Genomic DNA, 17,500 nt, shown 5'->3' with positions numbered 1-17,500 from the left:
TCTCCTCTCCTCTTCCCCCTATCCTCTGCTCCCCTCCTCCCCTCTCCTCATTCCTCTCCCTCCCTCCCTCCTCCCTCCCTCCCTCCCTCCCTCCCTCCCTCCCTCCCCTCCCTCCCTCCCTCCCCCCCTATCCTCCCCGATCCTCCTCTCCTCCCTCCCTCACCCCTCCTCTCCTCTGCTCCCCTTCCTCTCTCTCCTCCACTCCCCCTCCTATCCTCCCTGATCCTCCTCTCCTCTACTCCTTCTCTCCTCTCCTACAGAGTCCACAGTGTTCATCCCTCAGTCCAGTTACTGGATAAAGGAGGATGTTGGAGAGATGCTGGTACCTGTCCACAGGAGTGGAGACATCAGCCAGGAACTCATGGTGATCTGCTATACTCAGCAGGGTACAGTACCTCTCCCTCGATCTCTCTCTCTCGCCTCTCCTTCTCTCATGCCTTTCTCCTCTCCTTCTCTCATGCCTCTCTCCTCTCCTTCCCTCATGTGTCTCTTCTCAGCAGGGTACAGTACCTCTCCTTCTCTCACCCCTCTCTCCTCTCATTCTCTCACCCCTCTCCTTCTCTCATCTGTCTCTTCTCAGCAGGGTACAGTACCTCTCCTTCTCTCACCACTCTCTCCTCTCCTCGTCCCTCAGGTTCAGCCACTGGTACCGTCCCCTCTACAGTCCTGTCCTACACTGACTATATTTCCAGGCCAGAGGAGCACGCCAGCATCCTGCGCTTCGACAAGGGAGAGACGGAGAAACAGTGTGGCGTGGTCATCATCAACGACTCCCTGTACGAGGTGGAGGAGAGCTTCAACGTAACACTGTCCCTGCCCATCGGAGGGTGCCTCGGTGCACACTACGCCACCACTAAAGTCAACATATATCCAGACCAAGATGATGGTGAGTGAGTGAGTGAGTGAGTGAGTGAGTGAGTGAGTGAGTGAGTGAGTGAGTGAGTGAGTGAGTGAGTGAGTGAGTGAGGGAGGACACTACAGACAAAGTCATTGGTTGTTTCTCAATCTGAAAATTACTGTGCTCCACACTCTCATGCTCAGAGTTTGTTTTCTTGAGTACATTTTGTGAGGACAGCAGTGTGGTCATGTAAAAAAGAATTGCTGGGCATGCCATTATTTTGGCCATTAATTTAGCTACCATGGCTATGGGTTGAGATCTGGTGACAGAGACGGCCAGGGCATCGGTTTACATATGGTTTACATCGCGCACTATGGATGCCCTCTATGGGGATAGGATGACAATGCTCCCATCCATAGTGCGCGATGTAAACCATATGCCCTGGCCGTCTCAGTCACCAAATCTCAACACTTACGGGAGATTCTGGAGTGGCGCCTGAGACCGTGTTTTCCACCACCAATCAACAAAACACCAAATGATGGAATGGAAGAATGATGTCACATCCCTCCACTAGAGTTCCTGACTCTGGTAGAATCGGTGCCAAGACACATTGAAGCTGTTCTATCTCGTGGTGGACCCACATCCTATTAAGACTCTTTATGTTGGCGTTTCCTTCATTTAGGCAGTTACCTGTAATTAGCCAAGGTCAACTACATATGTTTTGTAGCTAGCTAGCTACCAATTCTTTGTCAGTTAGCTTGCGATCCATACACACTACAGTGGATATTGTTGGCAGGTAAAAATGCATAAGGTTAACTAACACATTATGTATTGATTACCGTGTCAAGATTAAATATTGTAGTCAGGCAACATATGAGATGTGAGTGGGCAACTTTTTATAGTTTCTCTCTCTTCAGCTCAAAACCAGCCACCATTGTTTTCGAGAAATATTGAATTATTTTTTTAACATGGTTGCGTCATATCACGTCGACAATCTTGGGAATATTTCAGTTGAAATATTGTAATGTAAAACAAGTACGCATTGAGAACTTTAACATGGAACTGCCCTGACAACTGCCCTGACACTGCCCTGAGAACTGCCCTGAGAACTGCCCTGAGAACTGCCCTGAGAATGCCCTTGGGAATATTTCAACTGCCCTGACAACTGCCCTGACAACTGCCCTGAGAACTGCACTCTGAGAACTGCTTTGTGAGAACTGCCTTGAGAACTGCCCTGAGAACTGCCCTGAGAACTGCCCTGACAACTGCCCTGACAACTGCCCTGAGAACTGCCCTGAGAACTGCCCTGAGAACTGCCCTGAGAACTGCCCTGAGAACTGCCCTGAGAACTGCTCTGAGAACTGCCCTGAGAACTGCCCTGAGAACTGCCCTGAGAACTGCCCTGAGAACTGCCCTGAGAACTGCCCTGAGAACTGCCCTGAGAACTGCCCTGAGAACTGCCCTGAGAACTGCCCTGAGAACTGCCCTGAGAACTGCCCTGAGAACTGCCCTGAGAACTGCCCTGAGAACTGCCCTGAGAACTGCTTGGCTTGGGTGGTACAGATGTTCATACCTTCATACCGTCCTCGTGCCATCCCATGATATACGGTATTACCAGCACTGAACACAAGAGGCCGTTATTTTTCAAAACCCCACTAAGCATTATTGAACCGAAGGTTAGCAATACTAACAAGTGCATGTTGTTGAGGAAAACTCGATACAAGGATTAGGCAGAGCCTGGGGCGGCAGGGTAGCCTAGTGGTTAGAGCGTAACCGGACTAGTAACCGGAAGATTGCAAGTTCAAACCCCCAAGCTGACAAGGTACAAATCTGTCGTTCTGCCCCTGAACAAGGCAGTTAACCCACTAAGCCGTCATTGAAATTAAGAATTTGTTCTTAACTGACTTGCCTAGTTAAATAAACGTTAAAAAAAATATATATATATATATATATCCAGTTAATAAGAGTTTAATCAAGCAAGTGATTACACTCAAGATTAATTTGAGGGCAAACTCAAAGTTACAAAATCACACAGTCATGTGATATAGTCAGTGATATACTTATTCTACACAAAGAACTGCTTGTCCTTCCTAGGGCGGAGGCAAGGTCTTCTACACAAAGAACTGCTTGTCCCTCCTAGGAGGAGGCAAGGTCTTCTACACAAAGAACTGCTAGACCTTCCTAGGAGGAGGCAAGGTCTTCTACACAAAGAACTGCTTGTCCCTCAAAGGGGGAGGCAAGGTCTTCTACACAAAGAACTGCTAGACCTTCCTAGGAGGAGGCAAGGTCTTCTACACAAAGAACTGCTTGTCCCTCCTAGGCGGAGGCAAGGTATTCTACACAAAGAACTGCTAGACCTTCCTAGGAGGAGGCAAGGTCTTCTACACAAAGAACTGCTTGTGCCTCCTAGGGGGAGGCAAGGTCTTCTACACAAAAAACTGCTTGTCCCTCCTAGGCGGAGGCAAGGTCTTCTACACAAAGAACTGCTTGTCCCTCCTAGGAGGAGGCAAGGTCTTCTACACAAAGAACTGCTTGTCCCTCCTAGGAGGAGGCAAGGTTACAAGAGAGATGGCGGGACTTGGCTCCACGTCTTTAGAGCATTGTACAAACAAGAACAGATTCTAGTCAGTTCTCACAGCCTACGTGACTTATGTAAACAACAGTGTTTATCCACTCAATAACATACAGTACATTTAATACTTTTCAACTCAATCATTTACATAGCATTAGACTGTAACAGAAACGATTTGCCCCAACAATGTCAAATTCAATACTGGATGCTAGCTAAATGCTAACGAGCGCCTGCAACATTTTATACCATCTCTTCCATAAAATGCTTGCAGGAAAGACATCGTAGCTCATGAAGTTATACAAATAACTTAAACATGCTACTCATGGTTGAGCAAAGCAAATGCTAAACCGCGGATTATTTGGGTAATTTTAGACAGTTAACTCAATAGTTATGATATATACACTGCTCAAAAGAATAAAGGGAACACCAAAATAACACATCCTAGATCTGAATGAATGAAATATTCTTATTAAATACTTTTTTCTTTACATAGTTGAATGTGCTGACAACAAAATCACACAATAATTATCAATGGAAATCAAATTTATCAACCCATGGAGGTCTGGATTTGGAGTCACACTCAAAATTAAAGTGGAAAACCACACTACAGGCTGATCCAACTTTGATGTAATGTCCTTAAAACATGTCAAAATGAGGCTCAGTAGTGTGTGTGGCCTCCACGTGCTTGTATGACCTCCCTACAACGCCTGGGCCTGCTCCTGATGAGGTGGTGGATGGTCTCCTGAGGGATCTCCTCCCAGACCTGGACTAAAGCATCCGCCAACTCCTTGACAGTCTGTGGTGCAACGTGGCGTTGGTGGATGGAGCGAGACATAATGTCCCAGATGTGCTCAATTGGATTCAGGTCTGGGGAACGGGCGGGCCAGTCCATAGCATCAATGCCTTCCTCTTGCAGGAACTGCTGACACACTCCAGCCACATGAGGTCCAGCATTGTCTTGCATTAGGAGGAATCCAGGGCCAACCACACCAGCATATGGTCTCACAAGGGGTCTGAGGATCTCATCTCGGTACCTAATGGCAGTCAGGCTACCTCTGGCGAGCACATGGAGGGCTGTGCGGCCCCCCAAAGAAATGCCACACCACACCATGACTGACCCACCGCCAAACCAGTCATGCTGGAGGATGTTGCAGGCAGCAGAACGTTCTCCACGGCGTCTCCAGATTCTGTCACGCCTGTCACATGTGCTCAGTGTGAACCTGCTTTCATCTGTGAAGAGCACAGGGCGCCAGTGGCGAATTTGCTAATCTTGGTGTTCTTTGGCAAATGCCAAACTTCCTGCAGGGTGTTGGGCTGTAAGCACAACCCCCAACTGTGGACGTCGGGCCCTCATACCACCCTCATGGAGTCTGTTTCTTACAGTTTGAGCAGACACATGCATATTTGTGGCCTGCTGGAGGTCATTTTGCAGGGCTCTGGCAGTGCTCCTCCTGCTCCTCCTTGCACAAAGGCGGAGGTAGCGGTCCTGCTGCTGGATTGTTGCCCTCCTACGGCCTCCTCCACATCTCCTGATGTACTGGCCTGTCTCCTGGTAGCGCCTCCATAATCTGGACACTACACTGACAGACACAGCAAACCTTCTTGCCACAGCTCGCATTGATGTGCCATCCTGAATGAGCTGCACTACCTGAGCCACTTGTGTGGGTTGTAGATTCCGTCTCATGCTACCACTAGAGTGAAAGCACCGCCAGCATTCAAAAGTGACCAAAACATAAGCCAGGAAGCATAGGAACTGAGAAGTGGTCTATGGTCACCAGAACCTGCAGAACCACTCCTTTATTGGGGGTGTCTTGCTAATTGCCTATAATTTCCACCTGTTGTCTAACAACAGCATGTGAAATGTATTGTCAATCAGTGTTGCTTCCTAAGTGGACAGTTTGATTTCACAGAAGTGTGATTGACTTGGAGTTGCATTGTGTTGTTTAAGTGTTCCCTTTATTTTTTTGAGCAGTGTATTTTGTTTGTCAGCTTGATAGTTTACTAGATCATCTGGAGCTAAACACTTTTAATGAGTAATTTAGTAATTTTAGTAAAGGTCAAAGTAACACCCACTGTGGTAAGCATATTGAGAAACACCCAGTGTAGTAAACATATTGAGAAACACCCAGTGTAGTAAACATATTGAGAAACACCCAGTGTAGTAACATATTGAGAAACACCCAGTGTAGTAACATATTGAGAAACACCCAGTGTAGTAACATATTGAGAAACACCCAGTGTAGTAAACATACTGAGAAACACCCAGTGTAGTAAACATATTGAGAAACACCCAGTGTAGTAACATATTGAGAAACACCCAGTGTAGTAACATATTGAGAAACACCCAGTGTAGTAACATATTGAGAAACACCCAGTGTAGTAACATATTGAGAAACACCCAGTGTAGTAACATATTGAGAAACACCCAGTGTAGTAACATATTGAGAAACACCCAGTGTAGTAAACATATTGAGAAACACCCAGTGTAGTAACATATTGAGAAACACCCAGTGTAGTAAACATATTGAGAAACACCCAGTGTAGTAACATATTGAGAAACACCCAGTGTAGTAAACATATTGAGAAACACCCAGTGTAGTAACATATTGAGAAACACCCAGTGTAGTAAACATACTGAGAAACACCCAGTGTAGTAACATACTGAGAAACACCCAGTGTAGTAACATATTGAGAAACACCCAGTGTAGTAAACATATTGAGAAACACCCAGTGTAGTAAACATACTGAGAAACACCCAGTGTAGTAAACATACTGAGAAACACCCAGTGTAGTAAACATATTGAGAAACACCCAGTGTAGTAACATACTGAGAAACACCCAGTGTAGTAAACATATTGAGAAACACCCAGTGTAGTAAACATACTGAGAAACACCCAGTGTAGTAAACATATTGAGAAACACCCAGTGTAGTAAACATACTGAGAAACACCCAGTGTAGTAAACATACTGAGAAACACCCAGTGTAGTAACATATTGAGAAACACCCAGTGTAGTAAACATATTGAGAAACACCCAGTGTAGTAAACATACTGAGAAACACCCAGTGTAGTAAACATACTGAGAAACACCCAGTGTAGTAAACATACTGAGAAACACCCAGTGTAGTAACATATTGAGAAACACCCAGTGTAGTAAACATATTGAGAAACACCCAGTGTAGTAACATATTGAGAAACACCCAGTGTAGTAAACATACTGAGAAACACCCAGTGTAAACATGTGTTTCTCTGAGTGTCTAACAATTTCAGATTAAATTCTATTGGCTTTCCGTTTTCACAAAACACTAATCCGTGTGTCATTACATTTCCACCAAGGCAGTTGTCAGTCACAGACACTATCAGCAATACAACTTTACCACTCACTCCACCTCAGGGTCCTATTCATTAGTGCACACCATAGCAAAATATAGCAGAACGGCAATGTAATGAAAATAAGCGTTTCATATTCAACAAGGTCAGGCAATCCGTCCTTTTACGGTCTGTTTGTTTCCGTTGGTAGTGAATACAACCCAACCTTCACCCTCAATCCACCATTCAGCATTCAGCATTTACCCAAGCCCTGTACCCTCAATCCACCATTCAGCATTCAGCATTTACCCAAGCCCTGTAAACCCTCAATCCACCATTCAGCATTCAGCATTTACCCATGCCCTGTTCCCTCAATCCACCATTTCAGCATTCAGCATTTACCCAAGCCCTGTACCCTCAATCCACCATTCAGCATTCAGCATTTACCCAAGGCCCTGTCCCTCAATCCACCATTCAGCATTCAGCATTTACCCAAGCCCTGTACCCTCAATCCACCATTCAGCATTCAGCATTTACCCAAGCCCTGTAATGAAAATCCACCATTCAGCATTCAGCAATTTCAGGCCCTGTACCCTCAACCACCATTTTGCATTCAGCATTTACCCAAGCCCTGTCACCCTCAATCCACCATTCAGCATTCAGCATTTACCCAAGCCCTGTACCCTCAATCCACCATTCAGCATTCAACATTTACCCAAGCCCTGTACCCTCAATCCACCATTCAGCATTCAGCATTTACCCAAGCCCTGTACCCTCAATCCACCATTCAGCATTCAGCATTTACCCAAGCCCTGTACCCTCAAACCACCATTCAGCATTCAGCATTTACCCAAGCCCTGTACCCTCAATCCACCATTCAGCATTCAGCATTTACCCAAGCCCTGTACCCTCAATCCACCATTCAGCATTCAGCATTTACCCAAGCCCTGTACCCTCAATCCACCATTCAGCATTCAGCATTTACCCAAGCCCTGTACCCTCAATCCACCATTCAGCATTTACCCAAGCCCTGTACACTCAAACCAGCATTCAGCATTCAGCATTTACCCAAGCCCTGTACCCTTAATCCACCATCCACCATTCAGCATTTACCCAAGCCCTGTACACTCAAATCACCATTCAGCATTTACCCAAGCCCTGTACACTCAAACCACCATTCAGCATTCAGCATTTGACCAAGCCCTGTACACTCAAACCACCATTCAGCATTCAGCATTTACCCATGCCCTGTACCCTCAAACCACCATTCAGCATTTACCCAAGCCCTGTACACTCAATCCATCATTCATCATTTACCCAAGCCCTGTACCCTCAAACCACCATTCAGCATTTACCCAAGCCCTGTACACTCAATCCACCATTCAGCATTTACCCAAGCCCTGTACACTCAAACCACAGTTCAGCATTCAGCATTTACCCAAGCCCTGTACACTCAAACCACAGTTCATCATTTACCCAAGCCCTGTACACTCAAACCACCATTCAGCGTTCAGCATTTGACCAAGCCCTGTACACTCAAACCACCATTCAGCATTCAGCATTCAGCATTTACCCAAGCCCTGTACCCTCAAACCACCATTCAGCATTTACCCAAGCCCTGTACACTCAAACCACAGTTCATCATTTACCCAAGCCCTGTACACTCAAACCACCATTTACCCAAGCCCTGTCAATCCACCATTCAAACCAGCCCTGTACACTCAAACCACAGTTCATCATTTACCCAAGCCCTGTACACTCAAACCACCATTCAGCGTTCATCATTTACCCAAGCCCTGTACACTCAAACCACAGTTCATCATTTACCCAAGCCCTGTACACTCAAACCACCATTCAGCGTTCATCATTTACCCAAGCCCTGTACACTCAAACCACCATTCAGCGTTCATCATTTACCCAAGCCCTGTACACTCAAACCACAGTTCATCATTTACCCAAGCCCTGTACACTCAAACCACCATTCAGCGTTCATCATTTACCCAAGCCCTGTACACTCAAACCACCGTTCATCATTTACCCAAGCCCTGTACACTCAAACCACCATTCAGCGTTCATCATTTACCCAAGCCCTGTACACTCAAACCACCATTCAGCGTTCAGCATTTACCCAAGCCCTGTACACTCAAACCACCGTTCAGCATTCAGCCCTGAAGCACAACAGATAGCAGTGCATCCTACAGACAGACATCTTTCTTTCTTCTCTCAGAGAGCACACACACACAAATAAACACACACACAGAGACACACACACAGAGACACACACACACACACACATTAGAGACAAACAGAGCGGAGGAATTCATGGTTTTCCAGTTCAAAGACCATTCCGTCTGTCTCTTCAATTTGGAAAGCCTTCTTGTGTTCTTTGGGAAATGAAGGAATGTAATATCCAGAGTGTGTGTGTGTGTGTGTGTGTGTGTGTGTGTGTGTGTGTGTGTGTGTGTGTGTGTGTGTGTGTGTGTGTGTGTGTGTGTGTGTGTGTGTGTGTGTGTGTGTGTGTGTGTGTGTGTGTGTGTGTGGTTGAAATCTCTGCGTCTCCATCAACCTGTGACACAAGGCATGAAATTAACCTCCTGAGGCTTCAGTAGACCAAGTATCCGTACCATATGGCACACTATTCCCTATATAGGACACTGCTTTCAGGGGTTTAGTCAAAATGAGTGCACCTTATAGGGAATAGGGTTTGGGACTTAGCCAGATTCATACTCAGCAGAGGGGGAATAATGGTTTGTCAATGTGTCATAGCTGTGTGTGTGTGTGTGTGTGTGTGTGTGTGTGTGTGTGTGTGTGTGTGTGTGTGTGTGTGTGTGTGTGTGTGTGTGTGTGTGTGTGTGGCTCTCAACCCTGACTTCTCTCTTCTCTGAGTTTTAGTGTTTGAAGCTGTTACTGTCTCTAAATCTCTTCCTGTTCCTAGACACTGTCTCTAACTCTCTTCCTGTTCCTAGACAATGTCTCTAACTCACTTCCTGTTCCTAGACACTGTCTCTAACTCTCTTCCTGTTCCTAGACACTGTCTCTAACTCTCTTCCTGTTCCTAGACACTGTCTCTAACTCTCTTCCTGTTCCTAGACAATGTCTCTAACTCTCTTCCTGTTCCTAGACACTGTCTCTAACTCTCTTCCTGTTCCTAGACACTGTCTCTAACTCTCTTCCTGTTCCTAGACACTGTCTCTAACTCTCTTCCTGTTCTAGACAATGTCTCTAACTCTCTTCCTGTTCCTAGACAATGTCTCTAACTCTCTTCCTGTTCCTAGACAATGTCTCTAACTCTCTTCCTGTTCCTAGACAATGTCTCTAACTCACTTCCTGTTCCTAGACACTGTCTCTAACTCTCTTCCTGTTCCTAGACACTGTCTCTAACTCTCTTCCTGTTCCTAGACACTGTCTCTAACTCTCTTCCTGTTCCTAGACAATGTCTCTAACTCTCTTCCTGTTCCTAGACACTGTCTCTAACTCTCTTCCTGTTCCTAGACACTGTCTCTAACTCTCTTCCTGTTCCTAGACACTGTCTCTAACTCTCTTCCTGTTCCTAGACACTGTCTCTAACTCTCTTCCTGTTCCTAGACAATGTCTCTAACTCTCTTCCTGTTCCTAGACACTGTCTCTAACTCACTTCCTGTTTAAATCAAATCAAATTGTATTTTATTTGTCCCATTACTTACAAGCCCTTAACCAACAATGTCTTTTTTTGAAAATTCCTAAAAAAAAAGTAAGAAATAACATTCGCTAATAATTAAAGAGCAGCAGTAAAATATCAGTAGCGATGCTATATACAGGGAGTACCGGTACAGAGTCAATGTGCGAAGGGCACTGGTTAGTCGAGGTTATTGAGGTACATGTAGGTAGAGTTATTAAAGTGGCTATGCATATATAATAACAGAGAGAAGCAGCAGCGTAGAAGGAGTCTTTTGGCTTTGGGGGTAGAAGCTGTTTAGAAGCCTCATGGCTTGGGGGTAGAAGCTGTTTAGAAGCCTCATGGCTTGGGGGTAGAAGCTGTTTAGAAGCCTCATGGCTTGGGGGTAGAAGCTGTTTAGAAGCCTCATGGCTTGGGGGTAGAAGCTGTTTAGAAGCCTCATGGCTTGGGGGTAGAAGCTGTTTAGAAGCCTCATGGCTTGGGGGTAGAAGCTGTTTAGAAGCCTCATGGCTTGGGGGTAGAAGCTGTTCAGAAGCCTCATGGCTTGGGGGTAGAAGCTGTTTAGAAGCCTCATGGCTTGGGGGTAGAAGCTGTTTAGAAGCCTCATGGCTTGGGGGTAGAAGCTGTTCAGAAGCCTCATGGCTTGGGGGTAGAAGCTGTTTAGAAGCCTCATGGCTTGGGGGTAGAAGCTGTTTAGAAGCCTCTTGGCTTGGGGGTAGAAGCTGTTTAGAAGCCTCATGGCTTGGGGGTAGAAGCTGTTTAGAAGCCTCATGGCTTGGGGGTAGAAGCTGTTTAGAAGCCTCATGGCTTGGGGGTAGAAGCTGTTTAGAAGCCTCATGGCTTGGGGGTAGAAGCTGTTTAGAAGCCTCATGGCTTGGGGTAGAAGCTGTTTAGAAGCCTCATGGCTTGGGGGTAGAAGCTGTTTAGAAGCCTCATGGCTTGGGGGTAGAAGCTGTTTAGAAGCCTCATGGCTTGGGGGTAGAAGCTGTTCAGAAGCCTCATGGCTTGGGGGTAGAAGCTGTTTAGAAGCCTCATGGCTTGGGGGTAGAAGCTGTTTAGAAGCCTCATGGCTTGGGGGTAGAAGCTGTTTAGAAGCCTCATGGCTTGGGGGTAGAAGCTGTTTAGAAGCCTCTTGGCTTGGGGGTAGAAGCTGTTTAGAAGCCTCATGGCTTGGGGGTCTGTTTAGAATGGCTTGGGGGTAGAAGCTGTTTAGAAGCCTCATGGCTTGGGGGTAGAAGCTGTTTAGAAGCCTCATGGCTTGGGGGTAGAAGCTGTTTGGAAGCCTCATGGCTTGGGGTAGAAGGTTTAGAAGCCTCATGGCTTGGGGGTAGAAGCTGTTTAGAAGCCTCATGGCTTGGGGGTAGAAGCTGTTTAGAAGCCTCATGGCTTGGGGTAGAAGCTGTTTAGAAGCCTCTGTTGGGGTAGAAGCTGTTTAGAAGCCTCATGGCTTGGGGGTAGAAGCTGTTTAGAAGCCTCATGGCTTGGGGTAGAAGCTGTTTAGAAGCCTCATGGCTTGGGGGTAGAAGCTGTTTAGAAGCCTCATGGCTTGGGGTAGAAGCTGTTCAGAAGCCTCATGGCTTGGGGGTAGAAGCTGTTAGAAGCCTCATGGCTTGGGGGTAGAAGCTGTTTAGAAGCCTCTTGGCTTGGGGGTAGAAGCTGTTTAGAAGCCTCATGGCTTGGGGGTAGAAGCTGTTTAGAAGCCTCATGGCTTGGGGGTAGAAGCTGTTTAGAAGCCTCATGGCTTGGGGGTAGAAGCTGTTTAGAAGCCTCATGGCTTGGGGTAGAAGCTGTTTAGAAGCCTCTCTTGGGGTAGAAGCTGTTTAGAAGCCTCATGGCTTGGGGTAGAAGCTGTTTAGAAGCCTCATCTTGGGGGTAGAATAGAAGCCTCATGGCTTGGGGGTAGAAGCTGTTTAGAAGCCTCATGGCTTGGGGTCTGTTTAGAAGCCTCTTGGCTTGGGGGTAGAAGCTGTTTAGAAGCCTCATGGCTTGGGGTAGCTGTTTAGAAGCCTCATGGCTTGGGGGTAGAAGCTGTTTAGAAGCCTCATGGCTTGGGGGTAGAAGCTGTTTAGAAGCCTCATGGCTTGGGGGTAGAAGCTGTTTAGAAGCCTCATGGCTTGGGGGTAGAAGCTGTTTGGAAGCCTCATGGCTTGGGGGTAGAAGCTGTTTAGAAGCCTCATGGCTTGGGGGGTAGGGTTTAGAAGCTGTTAGAAGCTGTTTAGAAGCCTCATGGCTTGGGGGTAGAAGCTGTTTAGAAGCCTCATGGCTTGGGGGTAGAAGCTGTTTAGAAGCCTCATGGCTTGGGGGTAGAAGCTGTTTAGAAGCCTCATGGCTTGGGGGTAGAAGCTGTTTAGGAGTCTTTTGGCTTGGGGGTAGAAGCTGTTTAGAAGCCTCATGGCTTGGGGGTAGAAGCTGTTCAGAAGCCTCATGGCTTGGGGGTAGAAGCTGTTTAGAAGCCTCATGGCTTGGGGGTAGAAGCTGTTTAGAAGCCTCTTGGCTTGGGGGTAGAAGCTGTTTAGAAGCCTCTTGGCTTGGGGGTAGAAGCTGTTTAGAAGCCTCTTGGACCTAGACTTGATGCTCCGGTACCGCTTGCCGTGCGGTAGCAGAGAGAACAGTCTATGACTAGGGTGGCTGGAGTCTTTGACCATTTTTAGGGCCTTCCTCTGACACCACCCAGTTTCATTTTAGATTGTAAGCAGGAATCAGGAGGATATCATTATGGTCAGATTTGCCAAATGGAGGGCAGGGAAGAGCTTTGTACACGTCTCTGTGTGTAGACGACGTGCTAATCAGACTACCTGTCTGCCCTGCTTGTGTTTAATATGCTAATCAGACTTTAATATGCTAATCAGACTACCTGTCTGTCCTGCTTGTGTTTAATATGCTAATCAGACTACCTGTCTGTCCTGATTGTGTTTAATATGCTAATCAGACTTTAATATGCTAATCAGACTACCTGTCTGTCCTGCTTGTGTTTAATATGCTAATCAGACTTTAATATGCTAATCAGACTTTAATATGCTAATCAGACTACATGTCTGCCCTGCTTGTGTTTAATATGCTAATCAGACTTTAATATGCTAATCAGACTTTAATATGCTAATCAGACTACCTGTCTGTCCTGCTTGTGTTTAATATGCTAATCAGACTACCTGTCTGTCCTGCTTGTGTTTAATATGCTAATCAGACTTTAATATGCTAATCAGACTACCTGTCTGTCCTGCTTGTGTTTAATATGCTAATCAGACTTTAATATGCTAATCAGACTTTAATATGCTAATCAGACTACATGTCTGCCCTGCTTGTGTTTAATATGCTAATCAGACTTTAATATGCTAATCAGACTTTAATATGCTAATCAGACTACCTGTCTGTCTTGCTTGTGTTTAATATGCTAATCAGACTACCTGTCTGTCTTGCTTGTGTTTAATATGCTAATCAGTCTTTAATATGCTAATCAGACTACCTGTCTGTCCTGCTTGTGTTTAATATGCTAATCAGACTTTAATATGCTAATCAGACTTGAATATGCTAATCAGACTACCTGTCTGTTCTGCTTGTGATTAATATTCAGTAAACTAGTTGAATCCAGCACATCAGTTTTTTGTAGCTATCAGGAAAGGGTGCCAGATAACTGGCAACACAGTCACTCCAAAGAAATAAGTTACCCATAAACCCTCATGGCTGATGACACGTTCAAAGAGATGGTAATGTGAGTAATTTTAGCACCATGAAGGATTAACGGGTACACTGTCAGACATAACACTAATACCGGCTCTGAACACACACACACACACACACACGCACACACACACGCGCACACGCGCACGCGCACACGCACACGCACACGCACACACACACACACGCGTGCGCACACACACACACATACACGCACACACACACGCGCACACGCGCACGCGCACACGCACACGCACACGCACACACACACACATACACATACACATACACAAGCGCACGCACGTGCACACACGCACGCACGCGCACACACACACACACACACGCACACACGCACGCGCACACACCAGCATTTCGCTACAACACCTGCTAAATATGTGAATGTGACCAATTCATTTGATTTTACACTGTTTACTGTTATTAATGATCATGTTAAGGTCTTACACATCTTCCCTATCGGCCTATCGACAGCAAAAGAGGGAGTGAAAGGGAGGGACTTAGTGCTAAGTGATAAACCACAAACAAAATCTCACGGTTTGACCAATTTGATTCCGACGTTTATCCATGTTTCTCCAAATGTTAAATTTAATGTTGTTTTTGACACCCTGGGATAGAGTTTAACACATTAGGTTTAGACATTCATACTGAATGTTTTCAGTTAGGGTTTAAGGTTTGGAAAATAGTTAATACATTAAGTTTAGACATTTGTCCTGAATGGTTCAGTTAGGGGATAAAGTTTCATATTCATACTGAATGGTTCAGTTAGGGGTTAAGGTTTGATATTCATACTGAATGATTCAGTTAGGGGTTAAGGTTTGATATTCATACTGAATGGTTCAGTTAGGGGTTAAGGTTTGATATTCATACTGAATGGTTCAGTTAGGGGTTAAGGTTTGATATTCATACTGAATGATTCAGTTAGGGGTTAAGGTTTGATATTCATACTGAATGGTTCAGTTAGGGGTTAAGGTTTGATATTCATACTGAATGGTTCAGTTAGGGGTTAAGGTTTGATATTCATACTGAATGGTTCAGTTAGGGGTTAAGGTTTGATATTCATACTGAATGGTTCAGTTAGGGGTTAAGGTTTGATATTCATACTGAATGGTTCAGTTAGGGGTTAAGGTTTGATATTCATACTGAATGGTTCAGTTAGGGGTTAAGGTTTGATATTCATACTGAATGATTCAGTTAGGGGTTAAGGTTTGATATGCATACTGAATGATTCAGTTAGGGGTTAAGGTTTGATATTCACACTGAATGGTTCAGTTAGGGGTTAAGGTTTGGAATAGAGTTTAACACATTACGTTAGGAGGATAATCTCTTCTGGAGCTTCCCTCTGTTCCAATCTGGGTTCAACGTCATCCAGATGACACACATGCAACAACATCACACTTGCAGAAGCTGGGGTCTTTGGGATATGACACCTCCTCTGGATTTGAGGTCTTACCAATGTTTTGCCCATCTCCTCGAGAAAGATCCATCTCCTCTGGAGCTTCCCTCTGTTCCAATCTGGGTTCAACGCCATCCAGATGACAAGCGTGTTGTACGCCGAGATGTCCAAGATGTTGAAGAATATCACAAGATGCCAGCGTAGGGTTCTTCTTTGGCAGCTGTAGTCAGTCACCAGCTTGTCTAAATTGTCCACTCCTTTTATGGTGTCCATTATGATTTCATTTTTTTTTTAATGTTCTTGGCCACAGATTCTCCCATCCCTATACAGCGTACTCATGTGTACCCCATTTGTGCCTTTCTTTGGCACGTAGGACACTGGGGACGTGTCGACCGTGAACACAAACTTAGAGGAATTGAAAGGCCTGTTCTGTGTATTCAACAGCTGAGGTGGGAGCTCTGGCTTGTTTTTTCGTAATATTTCTATTATCGTCAGCTTCCTCTTGAGGAACTCCTGTCCCAGCTTCCTCTTGAGGAACTCCTGTCCCAGCTTCCTCTTGAGGAACTCCTGTCCCAGCTTCCTCTTGAGGAACTCCTGTCCCAGCTTCCTCTTGAGGAACTCCTGTCCCAGCTTGTGCCAAGTAAAAAAGTAAAAATGTTATCACGTGATGTTGTGGCCACGGTGTAACGGTTCTCTTGTGGTGAATGAGAGTCGGACCAAAATGCAGCGTGATGATGATTCATGATATATTTTAATGAAGGAAAAACTATACGTGCAGAAACTACAAAAATAATTAAATGAAATAATGAAAACCGAAACAGCCCTATCTGTTGAAAACACGAAGACAGGAACAATCACCCACGACATACTCAAAGAATATGGCTGCCTAAATATGGTTCCCAATCAGAGACAACGAAAATCACCTGCCTCTGATTAAGAACGCCTCAAGGCAACCATAGACTTTCCTAGACAACCCTACTCAGCCACAATCCCAATTACTACTAAAACCCCAATACAAAAACACAACCACAAAATAAACCCATGTCACACCCTGGCCTGACCAAATAGATGAAGACAAACATACAATCGACCAGGGCGTGACATTCAGATCCCTGTTTAATCCAGAACAACCCGTATCCCTTGGTTCTTCTCAGGGGCTCCTCCATCTGGCTTCCAAAAATAATTGCAAGTTCCACACATATGATGAAGCAGCATCACAGGCAGCCCAGATCTTGTTTCCATATTTTGCAGGTTTAGACGGTATGTACTGTCTGAATGGGCAGCAGCCCCTATATGGCATAAGCTGCTCATCAACAGTAGCGTTGGGCCCAGGGATGTAAAACAGGGGAAGGCGGTCCACCCACTTGTTCCACGCTGACCTGATGTCACGTTCTGACCTTAGTTCCTTTGTCATGTCTTTGTTTTAGTATGGTCAGGGCGTGAGTTGGGTGGGTTGTCTATGTTCTTTTTTCTATGATTTGGTATTTCTGTGTTTGGCCTGGTATGGTTCTCAATCAGAGGCAGCAGTCGTTGTCCCTGATTGAGAACCATACTTAGGCAGCCTGTTCTCACCCTTGAGTTGTGGGTGATTATACGTTCTGTTTAGTGTGTTTTACACCTGACAGAGCTGGTTCGGTTGTGCTTTTAGTTTCTTTGTTTGATGTTGTTCAGTTTAAATAAATAATATGCTGCGCTTTGGTCCTCACCTTCTTCCACCGACGACCGTGACACCTGATAGTAGCTAGCTTGTCTCTCTGCACTGACCCGATTGCAGCTAGCTTGTCTCTCTGCACTGACCTGATAGCAGCTAGCTTGTCTCTCTGCATTTTGACCTTTAGCAGCTATGCTTGTCTCTGCAGCAGCCCCGATTGCAGCTAGCTTGTCTCTCTGCACTGACCTGATAGCAGCTAGCTTGTCTCTCTGCACTGACCCGATTGCAGCTAGCTTGTCTCTGCACTGACCTGATAGCAGCTGAGCTTGTTCTCTGTCACTGACTTTGTTAGCAGTAGCTTGTCTCTCTGCACTGACCTGATTGCAGCTA

The 17,500-nt window shown here is 45.6% G+C and overlaps 1 protein-coding gene across 1 annotated transcript in view; it reads left to right on the top strand.

Annotated features, from left to right (window-relative positions):
- Nucleotides 1-17,500, top strand: part of LOC118385708 (FRAS1-related extracellular matrix protein 2-like) — a 264,046-nt gene that overhangs the window by 167,433 nt on the left and 79,113 nt on the right. The window contains exons 8-9 of the mRNA XM_052521742.1: nt 261-386; nt 635-886. Of these exons, the coding sequence (XP_052377702.1) occupies nt 261-386; nt 635-886 (378 nt within the window). The remainder of the gene's footprint in view (nt 1-260; nt 387-634; nt 887-17,500) is intronic.

The sequence above is a fragment of the Oncorhynchus keta genome, chromosome 6 (genome assembly GCF_023373465.1).
Source record: "Oncorhynchus keta strain PuntledgeMale-10-30-2019 chromosome 6, Oket_V2, whole genome shotgun sequence".
NCBI lineage: Eukaryota > Metazoa > Chordata > Actinopteri > Salmoniformes > Salmonidae > Oncorhynchus > Oncorhynchus keta.
The sequence above is the reverse complement of the archived record's forward strand: the minus strand, read 5'-3'. Positions and strand labels throughout refer to the sequence as shown.